Raw genomic sequence first — 22,738 nt, forward strand, 5'->3', positions numbered from 1 at the left:
TTTGAATCCCTGAGCCGACAAGCTGAAACATCTGTCAAAATGCTCTTCGGCACTTAACTCTATTTGCTCCTGTGGTTCACTCTGGATAAGAGGGTCTGCTAAATGACTTACATGTAAGAACAGCAGAAGAGCAATCAAAAATGTAATTTAAATGACCAAATCTAGGCCACATATTTGTGATAACATGAGAGCAGGGTTTACTGATTCCATGACAGATTGAGAGCAGGGTTTACTGATTCCATGACAGATATTAGAGCAGGGTTTACTGATTCCATGACAGATTGAGAGCAGGGTTTACTGATTCCATGACAGATATTAGAGCAAGGTTTACTGATTCCATGACAGATATGAGAGCAGGGTTTACTGATTCCATGACAGATTGAGAGCAGGGTTTACTGATTCCATGACAGATTGAGAGCAGGGTTTACTGATTCCATGACAGATATTAGAGCAGGGTTTACTGATTCCATGACAGATATTAGAGCAGGGTTTACTGATTCCATGACAGATTGAGAGCAGGGTTTACTGATTCCATGACAGATATTAGAGCAGGGTTTACTGATTCCATGACAGATATTAGAGCAGGGTTTACTGATTCCATGACAGATATTAGAGCAGGGTTTACTGATTCCATGACAGATTGAGAGCAGGGTTTACTGATTCCATGACAGATATTAGAGCAGGGTTTACTGATTCCATGACAGATTGAGAGCAGGGTTTACTGATTCCATGACAGATATTAGAGCAGGGTTTACTGATTCCATGACAGATATGAGAGCAGGGTTTACTGATTCCATGACAGATTGAGAGCAGGGTTTACTGATTCCATGACAGATATGAGAGCAGGGTTTAATGATTCCATGACAGATTGAGCCGACAACAATAACAACATCGTTGAGATTGGTAGTGACCAGGGCCCGTAGGAGTGCTGATCTAGCATCAGATTGGACTTTTAGATCATAATGATTATATGGACAGATCCTAGATCAGTTCTCTTACTCTGAGATGCATTCTGGATACGGGCTGTGATCTTAGCCAACTGTGTTGGGTTGACAGTCACTGGATCGGGGTTCTAGTAAGATCACTATGTTTGTTTACGTAAACTATTAATTGATCATTTATATTTGGTGATCTAGTCATTAGTTCTTGTTGCTGATATTTTGAAGTATTTTACAGGGTAGGATGAAGGTCTTTCATTGGCCTGGCCATTACTACTGTCACACAATATCTGAATACTTGGTCAGATGAAATCAGGGAAAGATATTTCTGGATGAATCTCTCTTTTAATCCCTTCATGAATAACAGGTTCAGACCCATATCAGGACTGTCTTAACTGAAGTAGGTTAGCACTGGTGATGAATATGCAGGTTTTATCTCTCTTTAAAAATAATCAATATATTCTCTGTTTCTTTTCTCTCTATATTGGGCTTTTATTCACTTCCAAATTATTAATAATTAAAGTTTTATAATTGCATCAAAGAAACATCATCCATCACCAAAAATCTTCCATCTATACACATTAAAATTGTTTTATCCTCCAAATGTCTTTATAAAGTAGATCCATAACCTACACATGGTGCCTCCCAGTAAGTCAGGGGCTCCACCTGTTCCTGACCAGTCCTGTTGTAAACCATATCACCGCCCCTGTCCACCCTCCCATGACAACACCCCCAAAACCACCTGTCAGAACCCCCATCAACAACCCCGTCACTATGGCAACGATGAGCTCCAATCTGTCACTGACGATTCTCTGCCTGTCCTCCTTCCTCCACTGGTATCTGTAGCGCTCCCTCTCCTCCACCTCATTGGACCGCACTGCCAAGAGAAAGACACACCCCTCTTTACTCACAGGGGGAAACAGTCACCAAGGTGGAAGAGATCTATGATCTTTGAGGAAAGTTAATGAAAAGAACCTCATAAATTCCTAATTGTATTGTACTGTACTGTATTTTACTGTGTTATAACTAGGGTGAATAAGTATAATTAAGTAAATGGCGCAGATTATTTATTCAACGTATTTCACAAATCACCGTTAGATGGCGTGCTTTCACTAAAAGACTGAAAATGAGATATTACTATTTACGGAGAAAGAAGTAGCCTAGACACTGATCTGAGGTCAGCCTTGGTGTTTTAGTCCTACAAAGGGGGCCTGACAGGATTGGATAGGTTGGAGAAAGATGAAGTAGCCCCCAGACACTGATCTGTGGTCAGATTTGTGTTTTGGGGCTGTAAGTAGGCCCTTACAGGATTGGATAGGTGCAATCAAGGTGTGGAAATGTCCACAGAGCCTTTCAAAGAGTAAGGTGGAACTACAGAACAGCTTTAAAACTGGTCCTAATGGCTGTCCTAGGATCAGATTACCCTGACTAAATACTAACCAAACCATTAAAGAGTAAGGTGGAACTACAGTATAGCTTTAATACAGGTCCTAATGGCTGTCCTAGGATCAGATTACCCTGACTAAATACTAACCAAACCATTAAAGAGTAAGGTGGAACTACAGTACAGCTTTAATACAGGTCCTAATGGCTGTCCTAGGATCAGATTACCCTGACTAAATACTAACTAAACCATTAAAAATGCAATGTGCAGAAAACGCTTTGCCATTTCCTGGATGCTAAAATTATAATAGTCATCCTAATTTCAGTTTATGCGACAAAACAAGCAGCCATTGTTTAGAGAATCACTGCACCATCTAAAACGTTTTTCCACAGCCATCATTTATTTTATTTTCAGCTGTTTGAAGCTGGTGTACAAAACCGAAAGTAAAAGACGCAAAAACAACATTTAAGAACGGGAAGCATAGAAACAGCACACATAGAACATACCGTTTCTTAGACTTGCTTTCAATGAGAATGAAATATCTATAACTCACATTTCTATGTGAATTTGGTCAGGTCATCCAAAATGTTACATATTGTAACTTAAAAGCGCTAAACCATATCTAACAGATATACAGTGGACAATATAGAATGTAGTATGTTGTTTCATGTTGAGTCACTTACCCACTGTAGGATTCTGGAAAACAGCAGTGCTCTGTGCAGCTGTGACCAGTTCATTTTTGTAGCGTGCCTGCATTTGGCTCTGGACTCTATCTCCCATGGTCCTTTGCTGATACTCGTCTGGCTTCTCCCTAGTGAGACTGGCTGATGGGTTGGGAAATGTAGTCATTGGACTTTTGTTCTGTTATGTAACATTCTCCACATTGGAGTCTGGCCTCAGCAAGGCACTGGTACATAGACACACTATCTACAAATCACCGGTACATAGACACACTATCTACAAATCACTGGTACATAGACACACTATCTACAAATCACTGTCAATTCCAAACAACTACCCATTATCATGTGATCATTACTCGTTAAGACCAGAATCGATACAGCAGTTTTATATTTCATGGGTTATGTAAGCAATAAGGCCCAAGGGGGTGTGGTATATGGCCAATATACCACAGCTAATGGCTGTTCTTATGCACGATGCAACGCAGAGTTAGCCGTGGTATATCGAACATATACCACAAACCCCTGAGGTGCCTTATTGCTATTATAAACTGGTTACCAACGTAATTAGAGTAGTAAAAATGTATGTTTTGTCACACCCGTGGTATACGGTCTGATATATCACGGCTTTCAGCCAATCAGCATTCAGGGCTCGAACCACACAGTTTATAATGTTACTTAATTATTCGTAAGTTATTCATTATTATGTTTAAAATCAAATAAAATCACATTGTAATGGTCACATACACATATTTAGCAGATGTTATTGCAGGTGTTCCTAACTCCAACAGTGCAGTAATATCTAACAATTCACAACAATACACACAAATCTAAAAGTAAAACAATAAAGTTAAGAAATATAGAAATATATTTATGAATGTGTATTTTAATGATATAATCAACCAAGAAAGTGTTGGGCTGAAAATGGCTACTACAGTTATTGAAATAAACAGGAAAGCACAGGTGAGTGTCAACATGCACTACAATAGGATATTTTATGATTTATCAATGTTTAGTTTTACGAAGTAAGGAAATCAAGAATAGTTCAGAACTTACTCAGACTCACTTCCATCTCAACTCAGCCGGGGATAAGGAGACTTTCACAACATGTGATGTTATCACACCACACTGAGGAAGTTATGAATAAAATATTGCTGAAAGAGCAAATCACAAATTGTCAGGTGAACCAACACATGTCGTCCACAAGTCCAGGACCAAAAGGCTTCTTAACAGCTTCTACCCTCAAGCCATAAGACTACTGAACAATTAATCAAATGGCCACCGGACTATTACATTGACCCCCCCCACCCCCTCCATTTGTATTTTACACTGCTGCTGTACTCGCTGTTATTATCTATGCATAGTCACTTCACCCCCACCTACATGTACAGATTACCTCAACTAACCTGTACCACCGCACACTGATCGGTACTGTTACCCCCTGTATATTGCCTCGTTATTGTTATGTTATTGTGTTACTTTTTATTATTTTTTACTTTAGTTAATTTGTTAAATATTTTCTTAACTCTTCTTGAACTGCACTGTTGGTTAAGGGCTTGTAAGTAAGCATTTCATGGTAAAATCTACACTGTTGTATTCAGCATATGTGACAAATAGTTTGATTTGATTACACACATCCTAGACTCTATCAGGTGAACTATCACATGTAGTCTACACACATCCTAGACTCTATCAGGTGAACCAACACATGTAGTCTACACACATCCTAGACTCTATCAGGTGAACCAACACATGTAGACTACACACATCCTAGACTCTATCAGGTGAACCAACACATGTAGTCTACACACATCCTAGACTCTATCAGGTGAACCAACACATGTAGTCTACACACATCCTAGACTCTATCAGGTGAACCAACACATGTAGTCTACACACATCCTAGACTCTATCAGGTGAACCAACACATGTAGTCTACACACATCCTAGACTCTATCAGGTGAACCAACACATGTAGTCTACACACATCCTAGACTCTATCAGGTGAACCAACACATGTAGTCTACACACATCCTATACTCTATCAGGTGAACCATCACATGTAGTCTACACACATCCTAGACTCTATCAGGTGAACCAACACATGTAGTCTACACACATCCTAGACTCTATCAGGTGAACCATCACATGTAGTCTACACACATCCTAGACTCTATCAGGTGAACCATCACATGTAGTCTACACACATCCTAGACTCTATCAGGTGAACCAACACATGTAGTCTACACACATCCTAGACTCTATCAGGTGAACCAACACATGTAGACTACACACATCCTAGACTCTATCAGGTGAACCATCACATGTAGTCTACACACATCCTAGACTCTATCAGGTGAACCATGAATGGATTTTTATAATATCTGTACATTATAGGAACACCTGTAAATACAAAAGTACAATGATTGATGCTTCGCTTTAGCTTGAGATGAAGAATCAGTGGTAGAGACTGTGTACGTGCATGAAGAGGTCAACTGAACAAAAGTCAAATGTCTGTGTGTTGAAACTGTACTTTCAGTTCCTGTTGATACTATGTTCCAGTCTTAATTCTGCAATAGGAGGAAGAAGGATTGAGAAACTAACTGCAAATAACAATGAGCTGAACTCCGCCTTGCAGAGACATCTTTCTGTTAACAACTATTAATTATGAGCTTATATGGTATTCAACCTCTTACATCTAGACGTTCCGCTAGCGGAACACCGCTCCAATATCCAATGATTGGGCGTGGCGCGAAATACAAACTCCTCGAAAATCCGAAAACTTCAATTTTTCAAACATATGACTATTTTACAGCATTTTAAAGACAAGACTCTCCTTTATCTAACCACACTGTCCGATTTCAAAAAGGCTTTACCACGAAAGCAAAACATTAGATTATGTCAGGAGAGTACACAGACAGAAATAATCACACACCCATTTTTCAAGCTAGCATATAATGTCGCAAAAAACAAAACCACAGCTAAATGCAGCACTAACCTTTGATGATCTTCATCAGATGACACTCCTAGGACATTATGTTATACAATACATGCATGTTTTGTTCAATCAAGTTCATATTTATATCAAAAACCAGCTTTTTACATTAGCATGTGACGTTCAGAACTAGCATTTCCACCGAACACTTCCGGTGAATTTACTAAATTACTCACGATAAACGTTCACAAAAAACATAACAATTATTTTAAGAATTATAGATACAGAACTCCTTTATGCAATCACGGTGTCCGATTTTAAAATAGCTTTTCGGTGAAAGCACATTTTGCAATATTCTGAGTAGATAGCTCGACATCACGGGCTAGCTATTTTGACACCCACCAAGTTTGGTACTCACCAAAATCAGATTTACTATAAGAAAAATTGGATTACCTTTGCTGTTCTTCGTCAGAATGCACTCCCAGGACTTCTACTTCAACAACAAATATTGGTTTGGTTCCAAATAATCCATAGTTATATCCAAATAGCGGCGTTTTGTTCGTGCGTTCAAGACACTATCCAAAGGGTAACGAAGGGTGACGCGCGGACGCGTATCGTGACAAAAAAAATCTAAATATTCCATTACCGTACTTCGAAGCATGTCAAACGCTGTTTAAAATAAATTTTTATGCAATTTTTCTCGTAAAATAGCGATAATATTCAGACCGGGAGTCGTTGTTTTCGTTCAAAGACTGATAATCTAAAATGGAATCTTCACGTGCACCCGCGCACCCGTCTCATTGTTCTCAGATCGACCACTTACCAAATGCGCTACTGTTTTTCAGCCATGGGCTGCAAAGTCATCATTCAATGTTCTGGCGCCTTCTGAGAGCCTACGGGAGCCTTAGAAAATGTCACGTTACAGCAGAGATCCTTTGTTTTGGATAGAGATGACAAAGAAGGCCAAGAAATGGTCAGACAGGGTACTTCCTGTACAGAATCCTCTCAGGTTTTGGCCTGCCATTTGAGTTCTGTTATACTCACAGACACCATTCAAACAGTTCTAGAAACTTTGGAGTGTTTTCTATCCAAAGCTACTAATTATATGAATATTCTAGTTTCTGGGCAGGAGTAATAACCAGATTAAATCGGGTACGTGTTTTATCCGGCCGTGAAAATACTACCCCCTATCCATAACAAGTTGGGACATCACCCTGGGCGGGGTGATCCTCAGTAGGGGATAAAAAGGGAAAACACCCTCTTTTGAACTGAGTGTGTTACTTGCAAATTACTGTAAGTATGTACTCCGGGTTGCAATCCGGCTTGCAATCCTTATTAAACAAATTAACCTCTGAACAAAAAGTTTCCTGTGGTCTGTTGTATGAACAACCATCACATGTAGTCTACACACATCCTAGACTCTATCAGGTGAACCATCACATGTAGACTACACACATCCTAGACTCTATCAGGTGAACCAACACATGTAGTCTACACACATCCTAGACTCTATCAGGTGAACCAACACATGTAGTCTACACACATCCTAGACTCTATCAGGTGAACCAACACATGTAGTCTACACACATCCTAGACTCTATCAGGTGAACCAACACATGTAGTCTACACACATCCCAGCAATAGATCCCCTCAAAATCAAACATCAGACATTTTCAATCCGCTACACTGGAAGAGCAACGTTTATGACTCGTACACTAAGAGCATTTAAATTATTTGAAATGGGCGCCAATGTATGCTTTCTCATCAGCTGATGCTGGTCTTTAACATTCATTTTAATTGAGGCCATCTGATTTCTCCTGAGAGCAGCAGGATCTAGACAGTATATTGCATTGAACATGGACTCAACTGAAATTTTAATCACTTTAGAGTTATTAAAACATTCGACAAAGCATTTTTGGGGGGTTAACAATCCATTTTAAAAACGTTAGAGTTTAAAACATTACCTCGCCTCACGGATCCTACGCTTATCTTTTCAGCAGAGATACATTTGGAAATCATTTATAAGCAATAGCTTATGCATCTCTCCTATCTCTAAGGTTTTTCTTTGTAAAATTTCACATAAAATCGGTTTAAAGACACTAACTTTTAAAGTTTCAGATTTTAAGTACCTGTTTCAGGTGATCTGTGACAAGACTGTAGTCCAAGGTGTTATCAAGATTTTTCCGGGACGTAATAACATCAATAAAACCTACGGTTCAAAGTTGTTACCACTCCTGCAACAACAGAATATTAACACTTTAACTGCTGAAATACATGATGTAAGACATGAACTGAATCTAGAATGTTAACACTTTAGCTGCTGAAATACATGATGGAAGACATGAACTGAATCTAGAATGTTAACACTTTAGCTGCTGAAATACATGATGGAAGACATGAACTGAATCTAGAATGTTAACACTTTAACTGCTGAAATACATGATGGAAGACATGAACTGAATCTAGAATGTTAACACTTTAACTGCTGAAATACATGATGGAAGACATGATGGAAGACATGAACTGAATCAGACAGTAATACATAGAATAAACATATGTAGAATGATAGTTTCATATAGTTAATGAAAAACACACAAACACTTGACCCTTGTAGAAAACTTGTCAGTCTGTGGGACATAACGCTGCATTGTGTTGCTAATCTGTTACGCATGTGTGTGTGCCCATATGTGTGTGCATGCTAGTGTGTGTCCGTGTGTGTGGGTGTATGGATGTGTGTGTGAGCTTACCACCGTGTGTGTGAGCTTACCACCGTGTGTGTGCCTGTGTGTGACATAGTGGCCAGCCGGGTGCTGCTCACCTCCTACACTCAGCTGTGTATGTGTTTGCATGCTAGCGTGTGTTCGTGAGTGTGTGTGTGTGTGCGTGCGTGCGTGTGCGTGTGTGAGACATCGTGCCCAGCCCAGCTGAGTGCTGCTCTCCTCCCACTCCTCTGTGTTAAGCAGTGCTCCAGTGAAACAGTCTGGTCAGTCTGTGTGTATGACAGAGGAATGATCACACCATCACAGACCTCTACTACTCCACAGTGTTACACAGGACAGGACAGGACTCTTCATACTGTCCACTGGTGCAGAGCAGCAGAGTCCTCTGGGGTTTGGAATAGTAAGTATTATCCTGATTATCTCTGTGACTGTTTTATCAGTTCAGAAGGACTGTGTTGATTTTGTTGCTTTCTGAAGTGTGTAAAAGTCACAAGTTACTGTTTTTTATGTTATATAATAACATGTTACCGCATGTTATCAGGCTAATATGTTGGGACATGTTATCAGGCTAATATGTTGGGACATGTTATCAGGCTAATATGTTGGGACATGTTATATAATAACATGTTACCGCATGTTATCAGGCTAATATGTTGGGACATGTTATATAATAACATGTTACCGCATGTTATCAGGCTAATATGTTGGGACATGTTATATAATAACATGTTACCGCATGTTATCAGGCTAATATGTTGGGACATGTTATATAATAACATGTTACCGCATGTTATCAGGCTAATATGTTGGGACATGTTATCATTTGAATATGTTGGGACATGTTATTATGTGTGTATACATTAACATAAACATAGGTTGAGAGTATTTACAATGTATTCCTTCATCATGTCCTGGCAGGAATATTGTTGTTGCTGTTGACCCGTCTGAGGATGTGGAAGAGGAGGGGTTTATGTTGACCATCACTGTTTCTACCATAAGACACAGAACTACTCGATATTCAACCAATAGGAAAGAGACAGATACATTCCTGCAACAATCCCGGGACGTACAAGAACACTTTATCAAGGGGAACCTCTGTCACCTGTAATCATTGTTTTGGATAAGAGAGGAGATTTGAAACCATCTTGACAACACTCATCATATAGTGAAAACCAGGGAAAACACACCAGTCCCAGACCAGGCTCAGACCAGGCTCAGACCAGGCCCAGACCAGGCTCAGACCAGGCTCAGACCAGGCTCAGACCAGTCCCAGACCAGTCCCAGACCAGGCTCAGACCAGGCCCAGACCAGTCCCAGACCAGGCTCAGACCAGGCTCAGACCAGGCCCAGACCAGGCTCAGACCAGGCGCAGACCAGGCTCAGACCAGGCCCAGACCAGGCTCAGACCAGGCCCAGACCAGGCTCAGACCAGGCTCAGACCAGGCTCAGTTGTAAGCAAAGTTCTTGAACAGAACTGTTTGGGACTTTTTCACTTCGCCATGGCGTCCACAGGTCTACAGCTACTTGGCCTCCTGTTAGCTGTGATGGGCTGGGTGGGCGGGGCTCTCGTCTGCGCCGCCCCCTTGTGGCGAGTCTCCGCCTTCGCGGGCGGAGAGATCGTGATCGCCCAGGTTCTCTGGGAGGGGCTATGGATGACGTGTTTGTCCCAGAGTACGGGACAGATCCAGTGTAAGACTTACGACTCTACCCTGGCCCTCCCCATCTCCGCCCAGGTATCCCGTACCCTCTCCGTGCTCTCCCTCCTCCTCTGCCTCTTCGCACTCCTGCTTGGCGTGGCTGGGGCTAAGTGCACCAAGTGTCTAGGGGAAGGAGCCTACTTGTCCAAGGCTAGGCTAGCCCGCGTGGCTGGGGCTCTGTTCTTCTTCTCTGGGCTGCTCTACCTGATACCCATCTGCTGGACGGCCCACGCCGTGGTCAGGGATTTTTACGATCCAAATGTCGCCGCGCCGCTGAAGAGAGAGTTAGGCCCCGCCTTGTATCTAGGCTGGGGGGCGGGAATCCTGCTGGTGGTGGGAGGGGCTCTGCTGAACGCAGGCTCCTCCCCTCCAGGGGTTAAGGCAACACCTACTTTTGGGGGAGGTGGGAGGAGTAACCCACTGCCTGTGGTGGTAGAGGAGAAGGAGTATGTCTGAACCGTGCCACACCAGGGTTGTGTTCATTACGTTGAGAGAAAATGGACTGAAACAGGGAGGGACTACCTGAACGTGTCCAATAAGAAATGTTCATTTTCATTGTCCATTGTAAAACATTTTGCAACATTACGCCCTAATGAAAACAACCCCGTCACTAATTTCTCAGTGAAGGAGAGACATGTCAAAATGTAAATAAGAAAATGCTTATGATTACATTTCAGAAAATGTGCATGATTATTCTCTATTGCTTAAGACCACTTGTAGACAGCTTTGTTATTTTGCTATGACATCATCTTCTAGTTGTTTTCATTATGACATCATCTTCTAGTTGTTTTCATTATGACATCATCTTCTAGTTGTTTTCATTATGACATCATCTTCTAGTTGTTTTCATTATGACATCATCTTCTAGTTGTTTTCATTCTGATTTGAGTTTTCTGTGTTAACTTCTTCTTGGTGAGTGTAATTTATAAATGAAATAATAAAGTGTTTTACAACATGTTTGTAATTGCTACTACACTCATATATTTACAAGTTATTTGTTTTAGCTACTGCACTCATATATTTACAAGTTGTTTGTTTAGCTACTACACTCATATATTTACAAGTTGTTTGTTTAGCTACTACACTCATATTTACAAGTTGTTTGTTTAGCTACTGCACTCATATATTTACAAGTTGTTTGCCAGAGTAGAAGGACAATGTGTGATGCACTTGTGTCAGTGTGGGAGGTGAAATGCATTGTGGGATGTGTTAATAACTAAGTGTTTATTAATGTGACATAACTGGCATCGCTCAGATTCCACTCTGCCCCCTCTCTCTCTCTCTCTCTCTCTCTCTCTCTCTCTCTTTCTTTCTCTCTCTCTCTCTGTGTGCTTATGTCTGACATGTGTTTGTGTGTATGCCAGACTCCTTGTGTGGGCAGTGTGTGTGTGTGCATGTGCGTGTATGTTTTGGAGAGCCCACATGTAGGCAGTGTGTGTGTGTGTGTGTGTGTATTTGTGTGTTGTATACAGAGTGGTTATACAGTAGCACAAAGGCAGAGCACAGGACACAGACAAAGACCATCTGTATAACATGTGCCAGGACACGAGTCCCCCCCCACCATATTAACCCAGTCACGTGAACATGTACGACAGCATAGAAACAGAATCTATAGACCGGGCTCTCCCCATTCAAGTCAATGAAAGTTCCAGGGATAGAGGTTCCAAGACCTTTCTAGAGATTCTATTTCTATGATACTTCCATACAACAACAATGGACTCTGTTACTACAGGGCTTTCCAGACCTGCGTTAAAATACTATCTTAAATCTTTCAAAAACTATTTAGCGATTGGGAGGGCTGCCATCTTATCGGCTCTTAACCAATCATGCTATTTTGTTTGTCTTTTTGTTGCTGCTATTGTCTCTTATGACCGAAAAGACCTTCTGGACATCAGAACGGGGACTACTTACCTCAAACTGGATGAGGAGTTCTTCTTCAATGAGTCGACGCGAGGGATATACTACAGACACCCGACCAGGCCCAATCCCCGTGATTCGCTGGAAAAGGAAATGTAGGTTTTCGCGGAAAAAGATCAGGATGCCTTGCAAGGATTAAGTGACGAGTGGCTAATCTACCCTTACCTTCCGTTCTGCTAGCTAACGTTCAATCGTTGGAAAATAATTGGGACAAACTGAAAGCATGTACTAATATATTCTACCAACGGGACATTAAAAACTGTAATATCTTATGTTTCACTGAGTCGTGGCTGTATGATGAAATTAAGAACATACAGCTGGCGGGTTATACACTCTATCAGCAGGACAGAACAGCAGCCTCTGGTAAGACATGGGGCTGGGACCTATGCATTTATGTAAACAACAGCTGGTGCACGATATCTAAGGAAGTCTCAAGGTTTTGCTCGCCTGAGGTAGAGTATCTCATGATAAGTTGTAGACCACACTATCTACCGAGAAAGTTTTCTTCTGTATTTGTCGTAGCTGTCTACATACCACAACAGACCGAGGCTGGCACTAAAACCACACTCAATGAGCTGTATTCCCCCATAAGCAAACAGGAAAATGCTCATCCAGAGGTGCCGTTCCTAGTGGCAGGTGACTTTAATGCAGGGAAACTTAAATCAGTTTTACCTCATTTCTATCAACATGTTAAATGTGCAACCAGAGGGCAAAAAAATCTAGACCACCTTTACTCCACACACAGAAACGCGTACAAAGCTCTCCCTCAACCTCCATTTGGCAAATCTGACCATAACTCTATCCTCCTGATTCCTGCTTACAAGCAAAAGTTAAAACAGGAAGCACCAATGACTCGGTCTATAAAAAAGTGGTCAGATGAAGCAGATGCTAAACTACAGGAATGTTTTGCTAGCACAGACTGGAATATGTTCCTGGGATTCTTCCGATGGCATTAAGGAGTACACCACATCAGTCACTGGCTTTATCAATAAGTGCATTGAGGACGTTGTCCCCACAGTGACTGTACGTACATACCCCAACCAGAAGCCATGGATTACAGGCAACAATCGCACTGAGCTAAAGGGTAGAGCTGCCGCTTTCAAGGAGTGGTACTCTAAACTGGAAGCTTATAAGAAATCCCGCTATGCCCTCCGACGAACCATCAAACAGGCCTTTGCTTATCAATACAGGAATAAGATCGAATCGTAATACACCGGCTCTGACGCTCGTCGGATGTGGCAGGGCTTGCAAACTATTACAGACTACAAAGGGAAGCACAGCCGAGAGCTGCCCAGTGACACGAGCATACCAGATGAGCTAAATAACTTATATGCTCGCTTCGAGGCAAGTAACACTGAAACATGCATGAGAGCATCAGCTGTTCCAGACGACTGTGTGATCACGCTCTCTGCAACCGATGTGAGTAAGTTCTTTAAACAGGTCAACATTCACAAGGCTGATGGGCCAGACGGATAACCAGGACCTGTACTCTGAGCATGCGCTGACCAAATGGCAAGTGTCTTCACTGACATTTTCAACCTCTCATGTTGGTCTGTAAGACCAACATGTTTCAAGCAGACCACCATAGTTCCAGTGCCCAAGAACACTAAGGTAACCTGCCTAAATGACTACCGATCCGTAGCACTCACGTCTGTAGCCATGAAATGCTTTGAAAGGCTGGTCATGGCTCAAATGCAATAGCAATCTCTATTGCACGCCACACTGCCCTTTCCCACCTGGACAAAAGGAACACCTGTGTGAAAATGCTATTCATTGACTGCAGCTCAGCGTTCAACACCATAGCTCATAGCTCAAAGCTCATCACTAAGCTAAGGACCCTGGGACTAAACAGCTCCCTCTGCAACTGGAACCTGGACTTCCTGATGGGCCGCCCCCAGGTGGTAAGGGTAGGTAACAACACATCCACCATGCTGATCCTCAACACTGGAGCTCCCCAGGGGTGCGTGCTCAGTCCCCTCCTGTACTCCCTGTTCACCCACGACTGCACGTCCAGGCACAACTCCAACACCATCATTAAGTTTGCTGATGACACAACAGTAGTCGGCCTGATCACCGACAACGATGAGACAGCCTATAGGGAGGAGGTCAGAGACCTGACTGTGTGGTACAAGGACAACAACCTCTCCCTCAACGTGATCAAGACAAAGGAGATGATTGTGGACTACAGGAAAAGGAGGACCGAGCACGTCCCCATTCTCATCGACGGGGCTGTAGTGGAGCAGGTTGAGAGCTTCAAGTTCCTTGGCGTACACATCACCAACAAACTAACATGGTCCAAGCACACCAAGACAGTAATGAAGAGGGCACTACAAAACCTGTTCCCCCTCAGGAGACTGAAAAGATTTGGCATGGGTCCTAAGATCCTCAAAAGGTTTTACAGCTGCACCATTGAGAGCATCCTGACGGGTTGCATCACTGCCTGGTATGGCAACTGCTCGGCCTCAGACCACAAGGCACTACAGAGGGAAGTGCGAACGGCCCAGTACATCATCGGGGCCAAGCATCCTGCCATCCAGGACCTCTATACCAGGCGGTGTCAGAGGAAGGCCCTAAAAATTGTCAAAGACTCCAGCCACCCTAGTCATAGACTGTTCACTCTGCTACCGAACGGCAAGCAGTACCGGAGCACCAAGTCTAGGACCAAGAGGCTTCTAAACAGCTTCTACCCCAACCTCCATCTCTTCATTCAAGGAATCAATCATGGACACTCTTACTGACAGTTGTGGCTGCTTCGCGTGATGTATTGTTGTCTCTACCGTCTTGCCTTTGTGCTGTTGTCTGTGCCAAATAATATTTGTACCATGTTTTATGCTCCTACCATGTTGTGCTGCTGCCATGTTGTGTTGATGCCATGTTGTGTTGCTACCATGTTGTTGTAATGTTGTGTTGCTACCATGCTGTGTTGTCATGTGTTGCTGCCATGCTATGTTGTTGTCTTAGGTCTCTCTTTATATAGTGTTGTGGTGTCTTGTTGTGATGTGTGTTTTGTCCTATATTTTTATTTTTAATCTCAGCCCCCATCCCCGCAGGAAGCCTTTTCCCTTTTGGTAGGCCGTCATTGTAAATAAGAATGTGTTCTTAACTGACTTGCCTACTTAAATAAAGCTTGAATATATATATATATTTTTTTAAAGGTCTGGTGCTTTCCTCTGGGTCTCAAAGCACTTTAAAAAAACATAACCCCATCCACTACCAATGTAACCTTTTATTTAACTAGGCAAGTCAGTTAAGAACAAATTCTTATTGACAATGATGGACGACGCTGGGCCAATTGTGCGCCGCCCTATGGTACTCCCAATCATGGCCGGTTGTGATATAGCCTGGAATCAAACCAGGGTGTCTGTAGTGACACCTCAAGCACTCAGATGAAGTGCCTTAGACCGCTGCGCCACTCGGGAGCCCAAAATGTGGTATATCTGAGAAATGAACAATAGCCATGTTGTGGAACTACTATTAGCAATCAACTCATAGAATGGCAAAGACAATTGCGCTTTTACACTGACTATTTCTGTGACAATATTTATCTCGGCCTAAACCAAGCTACAGTTCCCCTATATTTCCACAAGGGGGCAGTAGATGTGTATTTTTTCACAGGAACAAAGTCCTCTTTCGCAGCGAGAGCGGGTGTATCTCAATAGTCTAGTGGCTGACTCTCCTTGTCTCTCCGCTTGCCTTTGTGCTGATCTCAAAATACAAGATAGGATAGCATACAGATAGCAATGTGAAGGATGGCTAATGGGCATTTGTCAAGTTATCTCATGTTCTATGCAGATGAAGGAATGGAGACAGAAAAGGTTAGGAAGCCAAGCCAGACTATTGAGATGCATCCCCTACATTTACATTTACATTTATGTCATTTAGCAGACGCTCTTATCCAGAGCGACTTACAAATTGGTGCATTCACCTTATGATATCCAGTGGAACAACCACTTTACAATAGTACATCTATATCTTTTTTTTGGAGGGGGGGGTTAGAAGGATTACTATATCCTATCCCAGGTATTCCTTAAAGAGGTGGGGTTTCAGGTGTCTACGGAAGGTGATGATTGACTCCGCTGTCCTGGCGTCGTGAGGGAGCTTGTTCCACCATTGGGGTGCCAGAGCAGCGAACAGTTTTGACAGGGCTGAGGGGAACTGTGCTTCCGCAGAGGTAGGGGGCCAGCAGGCCAGAGGTGGATGAACGCAGTGCCCTTGTTTGGGTGTAGGGCCTGATCAGAGCCTGAAGGTACGGAGGTGCCGTTCCCCTCACAGCTCCGTAGGCAAGCAGCATGGACTTGTAGCGGATGCGAGCTTCAACTGGAAGCCAGTGGAGAGAGCGGAGGAGCGGGGTGACGTGAGAGAACTTGGGAAGGTTGAACACCAGACGGGCTGCGGCGTTCTGGATGAGTTGTAGGGGTTTAATGGCACAGGCAGGGAACCCAGCCAACAGCGAGTTGCAGTAATCCAGACGGGAGATGACAAGTGCCTGGATTAGGACCTGCGCCGCTTCCTGTGTGAGGCAGGGTCGTACTCTGCGAATGTTGTAGAGCATGAACCTACTGGACAAGCATCTCCATTGTTACTGAAACAGCATGGGGATTTTAAGGGTCACATTCCGTAGTGATTTGTTCTATGTTCAGGGAAGCAAAGAAGAGACAAGTTAACTAGTCTCCTTATGAGCACAAGACATGGACATTACATTTTTGGTTGAAAAGGTCAGACACAGTTAATTAAGCAATGTTAAATTCAATGAACCTGGACTAGCCTATCAAATGCTATATGCTTGTTGTGACCTCAATACAAGTATCTGTGTGTAAGGGCGAGCATGTTAATTTGGACCAGTGACCAAAGTTCCAGCGCTTGAAAAGAACTCTTTGCACCAGACAGGAATGTTACAGTGCGCAAAGAGATTCCAACCAAGTCAGGAGCGTGCGCACACACATATTGGGTCAACTTGCACCACCACCTCTATGCCACACACAATAACAACTAATAGAAAGTGTATATTTAAACACAGGGCATGTGGCCTTCTGTGTGACTCTTTAACAATGTTCTGATGAGTATTTGTCCTGGGGCATGCGAGGCGAGCTGGCGCGAGGTCAGCATTACATGGAGGCATTTTGGAACAACGGTGGCTCTTAAACACGTTAAAGTGTTTGACATAAGATGTCAAGTTGAACTTTAACATGGTTATGTGTTGTTTTAGTAGCCTTCTGAGAAATGGCTCTAGGTATTGTCTAGCGCTCGCCAACAGGCTGCCAAGTGACGACTGCATTGAAAAAGACACGTTTAATGGGTTACATTTTGGCTACAGTCAATGCGGATGTTATTGCATCTGTGACGGATGACACGAACAGCTCTCGGGTCAAAAGCAATGCCAGAGAGTGCGGGAAACAATAACAGCAGAATAGATACTTTGTAACCAGTTTCAAATGGTTTCATCTAACCATTCGTTACCACGGATACAATGTATCGCCGCTTGACTCCGTTGAAAAAGAACGTTTCCTCTCTGGAGAATGTTGGAGAAGGTTTCCCTTAAAGCGACAGAGTACTTGTACACTGTGTCTGGTTGGGTAGCTGACGACTTGAGGGTGTCCTGTCTCTTTAAGAACGAGGGGACTTTAACAACCGTTATCCTCTCTGTAGACTAGAGAAACCGGTGACTTTTTCACTTTTGACGTTTGCAAAAACAACCTGCAGAAAAGAAATAGTCGAGCGGCGACCGTCTGGCTAGCTAGAGCCCGAGGAGGCAGTTCCTCAGCCCCGGGTAGCAATTGGCTGCGCGTACACTCACTGCGACTCCCCTCTTCTCTCTCTGTCGATCCATTTCCTATCACGCGTTCTGTAAAATTGCCTACACACACACACACACACACACACACGATGTGGTTTGCGTGTGTATGCGTGCACCGGAACTCAAAGTCCGTCGGTGGCGTCGGCTAATTATTCTCCTAGTTATCCTCCATTCGACCCGCGGAGAGAGAGAGAGAGAGAGAGAGAGAGAGAGAGAGAGAGAGAGAGAGAGAGAGAGAGAGAGAGAGAGAGAGAGAGAGAGAGACAGAGAGAGAGAGAGAGAGAGACAGAGAGAGAGAGAGACAGAGAGAGAGAGAGAGAGAGAGAGAGAGAGAGAGGAGAGAGAGAGAGAGAGAGAGAGAGAGAGAGAGAGAGAGAGAGAGAGAGGACCAGAAAGCACAGACTGCTGCGCCGACCTGCTTGCGTGTCGAGGCGGAAAGGGAGCTTGGCTCTGGCCAGCTGCGTTGTTGGACTGGATCGAATTGGACTCAGTGAAGAGCAGTAGGACTATATAAAGACAGGGGGGGAATATGACCGATAAACGGATGTCGCGGTGGTATTTCGGGGGGCTCGCCTCCTGCGGGGCTGCCTGTTGCACCCATCCTCTGGACCTCATCAAAGTAAGTGCTGGAGAGAGAACCCTGTAACCCCCTAGCAGGATTATAGCCGACCTACGGAGGCTGCAGGCCCGCTAGTCAGCCAGCTGTTTACCTGGGAAAGTAGGGACAACATCTGTCCTAATTTCATCCTATGTTATAAAAGACTAAACGGGCTACTGGGATCTATCCAAACTGAACACAGCGCCCTGCTGATGATTAGAGAAAATAGTACAGAAAATGAAAGTTGTAGAATCGTTCTCTCTCTCGCTCTCGTCTAGCCTAGTGACGTGTGTGTGTGTGTGTAGTCTGTGTCCCGCGGGAGCTCTCCGGTTCACTGACCGGCTAACCGCGCCGCTACGGTGCAGAGTAAACAGGTTTAGACCTAGTCGAACTGTAGCGTTATAGCCGTCTCATATTACGGATAACTCACAGTAGTAGTAACCACATGCTCTACTGTTGTCATTGAGCATGTACAGACCAGGGTCATCTTGAAGTCAAGAATAGCACACACAGAATGACATATCCTAACCCTACAGTAGGCCTGTGTGCGGTATAGCGTGTGTAGGCTTAATTAACAAGCCTGATTAACACTGCAGGTCCAAGCTGAACTGTACTGGCCTGTTAATGCATCCAGCATAGTTTGTGGAACCGTCCTGGAAAGTGAAGAAAAATCCACAATACCAGAGCCAGCACAGTATGGCTGTGGTCCTGTAGTGTAACAGGCAACATAATTATATAGACATGGTATGAAATGACAGGACTAACTAGCCGTCTTAAAGCAGCTGTTAACTCTAGGGCTTCCTGTGTGTAGCGTCTCTGTGTTTGAGTGTACTAAGAGGTCTGTAACTGCAGGGTTGCTGGTTCAAACCCTGCTCCAGATGCTTTCCCTTTGATCGCTTTATCTGTATGGGTAGTGGGAGGAGCCAGTGTTGGACAGAGGGTAGTGGGAGGAGCCAGTGTTGGACAGAGGGTAGTGGAAGGAACCAGTGTTGGACAGAGGGTAGTGGGAGGAGCCAGTGTTAAACAGAGGGTAGTGGGAGGAGCCAGTGTTGGACAGAGGGTAGTGGGAGGAGCCAGTGTTGAACAGAGGGTAGTTGGAGGAGCCAGTGTTGGACAGAGGGTAGTGGGAGGAGCCAGTGTTGGACAGAGGGTAGTGGGAGGAACCAGTGTTGGACAGAGGGTAGTGGGAGGAGCCAGTGTTGAACAGAGGGTAGTGGGAGGAGCTAGTGTTGGACAGAGGGTAGTGGGAGGAGCCAGTGTTAAACAGAGGGTAGTGGGAGGAGCCAGTGTTGGACAGAGGGTAGTGGGAGGAGCCAGTGTTGAACAGAGGGTAGTTGGAGGAGCCAGTGTTGGACAGAGGGTAGTGGGAGGAGCCAGTGTTGGACAGAGGGTAGTGGGAGGAGCTAGTGTTGGACAGAGGGTAGTGGGAGGAGCTAGTGTTGGACAGAGGGTAGTGGGAGGAGCTAGTGTTGGACAGAGGGTAGTGGGAGGAGCCAGTGTTGGACAGAGGGTAGTGGGAGGAGCCAGTGTTGGACAGAGGGTAGTGGGAGGAGCTAGTGTTGGACAGAGGGTAGTGGGAGGAGCCAGTGTTGGACAGAGGGTAGTGGGAGGAGCCAGTGTTGGACAGAGGGTAGTGGGAGGAGCCAGTGTTGAACAGAGGGTAGTGGGAGGAGCTAGTGTTGGACAGAGGGTAGTGGGAGGAGCTAGTGTTGGACAGAGGTGTGTGTAGAGTTGATAGTGTTGGACAGAGGGTAGTGGGAGGAGCCAGTGTTGGACAGAGGTGTGTGTAGAGTTGATAGTGTTGGACAGAGGTGTGTGTAGAGTTGATCGTGTAGCCTAGACAGCCTGTCTCAACTCGCCTACTTAGAAAAGTCTAAAGGTGTATAATTACTTTGTTGGAGAGTCCCACACACCCATACAGCACACACACCCATACAGCACACACACCCATACACAAACACATACACATAGCATAATTAACACTGACAATATAGTACAGTACAGTTAAGGTAGGCCGTGTACCGGTAAGCGTGTTTTATGTCAGAGTGAAAGCAGTTATTAGTGCACTATTTTTGGCCAGAGCCCTCTGTGTCCTATGGGGGATAGGGTGCCGTTTGGGACACAGGGAAGCAGTGATCGGCCTCGTTAAGTCACTGACCGGCTAACTGCGCCGCTACGGTGCAGAGTAAACAGGTTTAGACCTAGTTGAACTGTAGCGTTATAGCCGTCTCATATTACGGATAACTCACAGTAGTAGTAACCACATGCTCTACTGTTGTCATGGAGAATGTACAGACCAGGGTCATCTACTGTTGTCATGGAGAATGTACAGGCCAGGGTCATCTACTGTTGTCATGGAGAATGTACAGACCAGGGTCATCTACTGTTGTCATGGAGAATGTACAGACCAGGGTCATCTACTGTTGTCATGGAGAATGTACAGACCAGGGTCATCTACTGTTGTCATGGAGAATGTACAAGCCAGGGTCATCTACTGTTGTCATGGAGAATGTACAAGCCAGGGTCATCTACTGTTGTCATGGAGAATGTACAGGCCAGGGTCATCTACTGTTGTCATGGAGAATGTACAGGCCAGGGTCATCTACTGTTGTCATGGAGAATGTACAGGCCAGGGTCATCTACTGTTGTCATGGAGAATGTACAGGCCAGGGTCATCTACTGTTGTCATGGAGAATGTACAGGCCAGGGTCATCTACTGTTGTCATGGAGAATGTACAGGCCAGGGTCATCTACTGTTGTCATGGAGAATGTACAGGCCAGGGTCATCTACTGTTGTCATGGAGAATGTACAGGCCAGGGTCATCTGGATGTGTAGAATAGATGTGGATCCATCCATCCTGGTCTATCCTGTAGGCTGGTGCAGAGAGAGAGATGCATAATCCTCAGGGAGATCTTAAGAGTTGACAAACCTGCCAGAACAAGACAAACAAGATGTGGATGAAGCGTTGGTCCTCTGAAGCTGGCCGTGCCTGGCCTAGTGTCTCCTCTTCTCCTGAAGCTAGCCATGCCTGGCCTAGTGTCTCCTCTTCTCCTGAAGCTAGCCATGCCTGGCCTAGTGTCTCCTCTTCTCCTGAAGTTAGCCATGCCTAGCCTAGCTTCTCCTCTTGTCCTGAAGCTAGCCATGCCTGGCCTAGCGTCTCCTCTTGTCCTGAAGCTAGCCATGCCTGGCCTAGCGTCTCCTCTTCTCCTGAAGCTAGCCATGCCCGGCCTAGCATCTCCTCTTCTCCTGAAGCTAGCCTGGCCTAGCGTCTCCTCTTCTCCTGAAGCTTGCCATGCCTGGCCTAGCTTCTCCTCTTGTCCTGAAGCTAGCCATGCCTGGCCTAGCGTCTCCTCTTCTCCTGAAGTTAGCCATGCCTGGCCTAGCGTCTCCTCTTGTCCTGAAGCTAGCCATGCCCGGCCTAGCGTCTCCTCTTCTCCTGAAGCTAGCCATGCCTGGCCTAGCGTCTCCTCTTCTCCTGAAGCTAGCCATGCCCGGCCTAGCATCTCCTCTTCTCCTGAAGCTAGCCATGCCTGGCCTAGTGTCTCCTCTTCTCCTGAAGTTAGCCATGCCTGGCCTAGTGTCTCCTCTTCTCCTGAAGTTAGCCATGCCTGGCCTAGCGTCTCCTCTTCTCCTGAAGCTAGCCTGGCCTAGCGTCTCCTCTTCTCCTGAAGCTAGCCATGCCTGGCCTAGCATCTCCTCTTCTCCTGAAGTTAGCCTGGCCTAGTGTCTCCTCTTGTCCTGAAGTTAGCCATGCCCGGCCTAGCTTCTCCTCTTCTCCTGAAGTTAGCCATGCCCGGCCTAGCTTCTCCTCTTCTCCTGAAGTTAGCCATGCCCGGCCTAGCTTCTCCTCTTCTCCTGAAGCTAGCCATGCCTGGCCTAGCGTCTCCTCTTCTCCTGAAGCTAGCCATGCCTGGCCAAGTGTCTCCTCTTGTCCTGAAGTTAGCCATGCCTATCCTAGCATCCTGGGTTGTAGTGCTGTCAGAGTGCTGGAGAGCGGCACTCCCTCACTTTTTTTCAATTTGAGAATACACAGACCTCAAACTATTTCTGGAAAATTAATTCTGATATTCTAAA

The 22,738-nt window shown here is 44.7% G+C and overlaps 2 protein-coding genes and 1 long non-coding RNA gene across 3 annotated transcripts in view; 2 read left to right on the forward strand and 1 right to left on the reverse strand.

The window, feature by feature from the left end:
* Nucleotides 1-274: 274 nt before the first annotated feature.
* LOC115178413 (uncharacterized) lies at nt 275-18,108 on the reverse strand. The gene is made up of 5 exons (XR_003872619.1): nt 17,573-18,108; nt 8,067-8,171; nt 4,059-4,156; nt 3,006-3,146; nt 275-1,815 (listed from the first exon to the last, which is right to left on the reverse strand). It is a non-coding gene; the product is annotated as an uncharacterized LOC115178413 (long non-coding RNA).
* On the forward strand, nt 10,062-11,329 carry LOC115178412 (claudin-9). The gene has a single exon (XM_029739589.1). The coding sequence runs from the start codon at nt 10,157-10,159 to the stop codon at nt 10,808-10,810; it is 654 nt and encodes a 217-aa protein (XP_029595449.1). The 5' UTR covers nt 10,062-10,156; the 3' UTR covers nt 10,811-11,329.
* Nucleotides 18,109-18,405: 297 nt separating the features above from the next.
* The window catches only part of LOC115178770 (mitochondrial dicarboxylate carrier-like), a 29,668-nt gene continuing 25,335 nt past the window's right edge, over nt 18,406-22,738 (forward strand). The window contains exon 1 of the mRNA XM_029740074.1: nt 18,406-18,684. Within this exon, the coding sequence (XP_029595934.1) occupies nt 18,595-18,684 (90 nt within the window). The 5' untranslated portion in view covers nt 18,406-18,594. The remainder of the gene's footprint in view (nt 18,685-22,738) is intronic.

The sequence above is a fragment of the Salmo trutta genome, chromosome 38, assembly GCF_901001165.1.
Source record: "Salmo trutta chromosome 38, fSalTru1.1, whole genome shotgun sequence".
NCBI lineage: Eukaryota > Metazoa > Chordata > Actinopteri > Salmoniformes > Salmonidae > Salmo > Salmo trutta.

Coding starts and splice junctions, on each gene's coding strand:
- LOC115178412 (XM_029739589.1), top strand. CDS start 10,157: ATGGCGTCCACAGGTCTACAGCTACTTGGCCTCCTGTTAGCTGTGATG.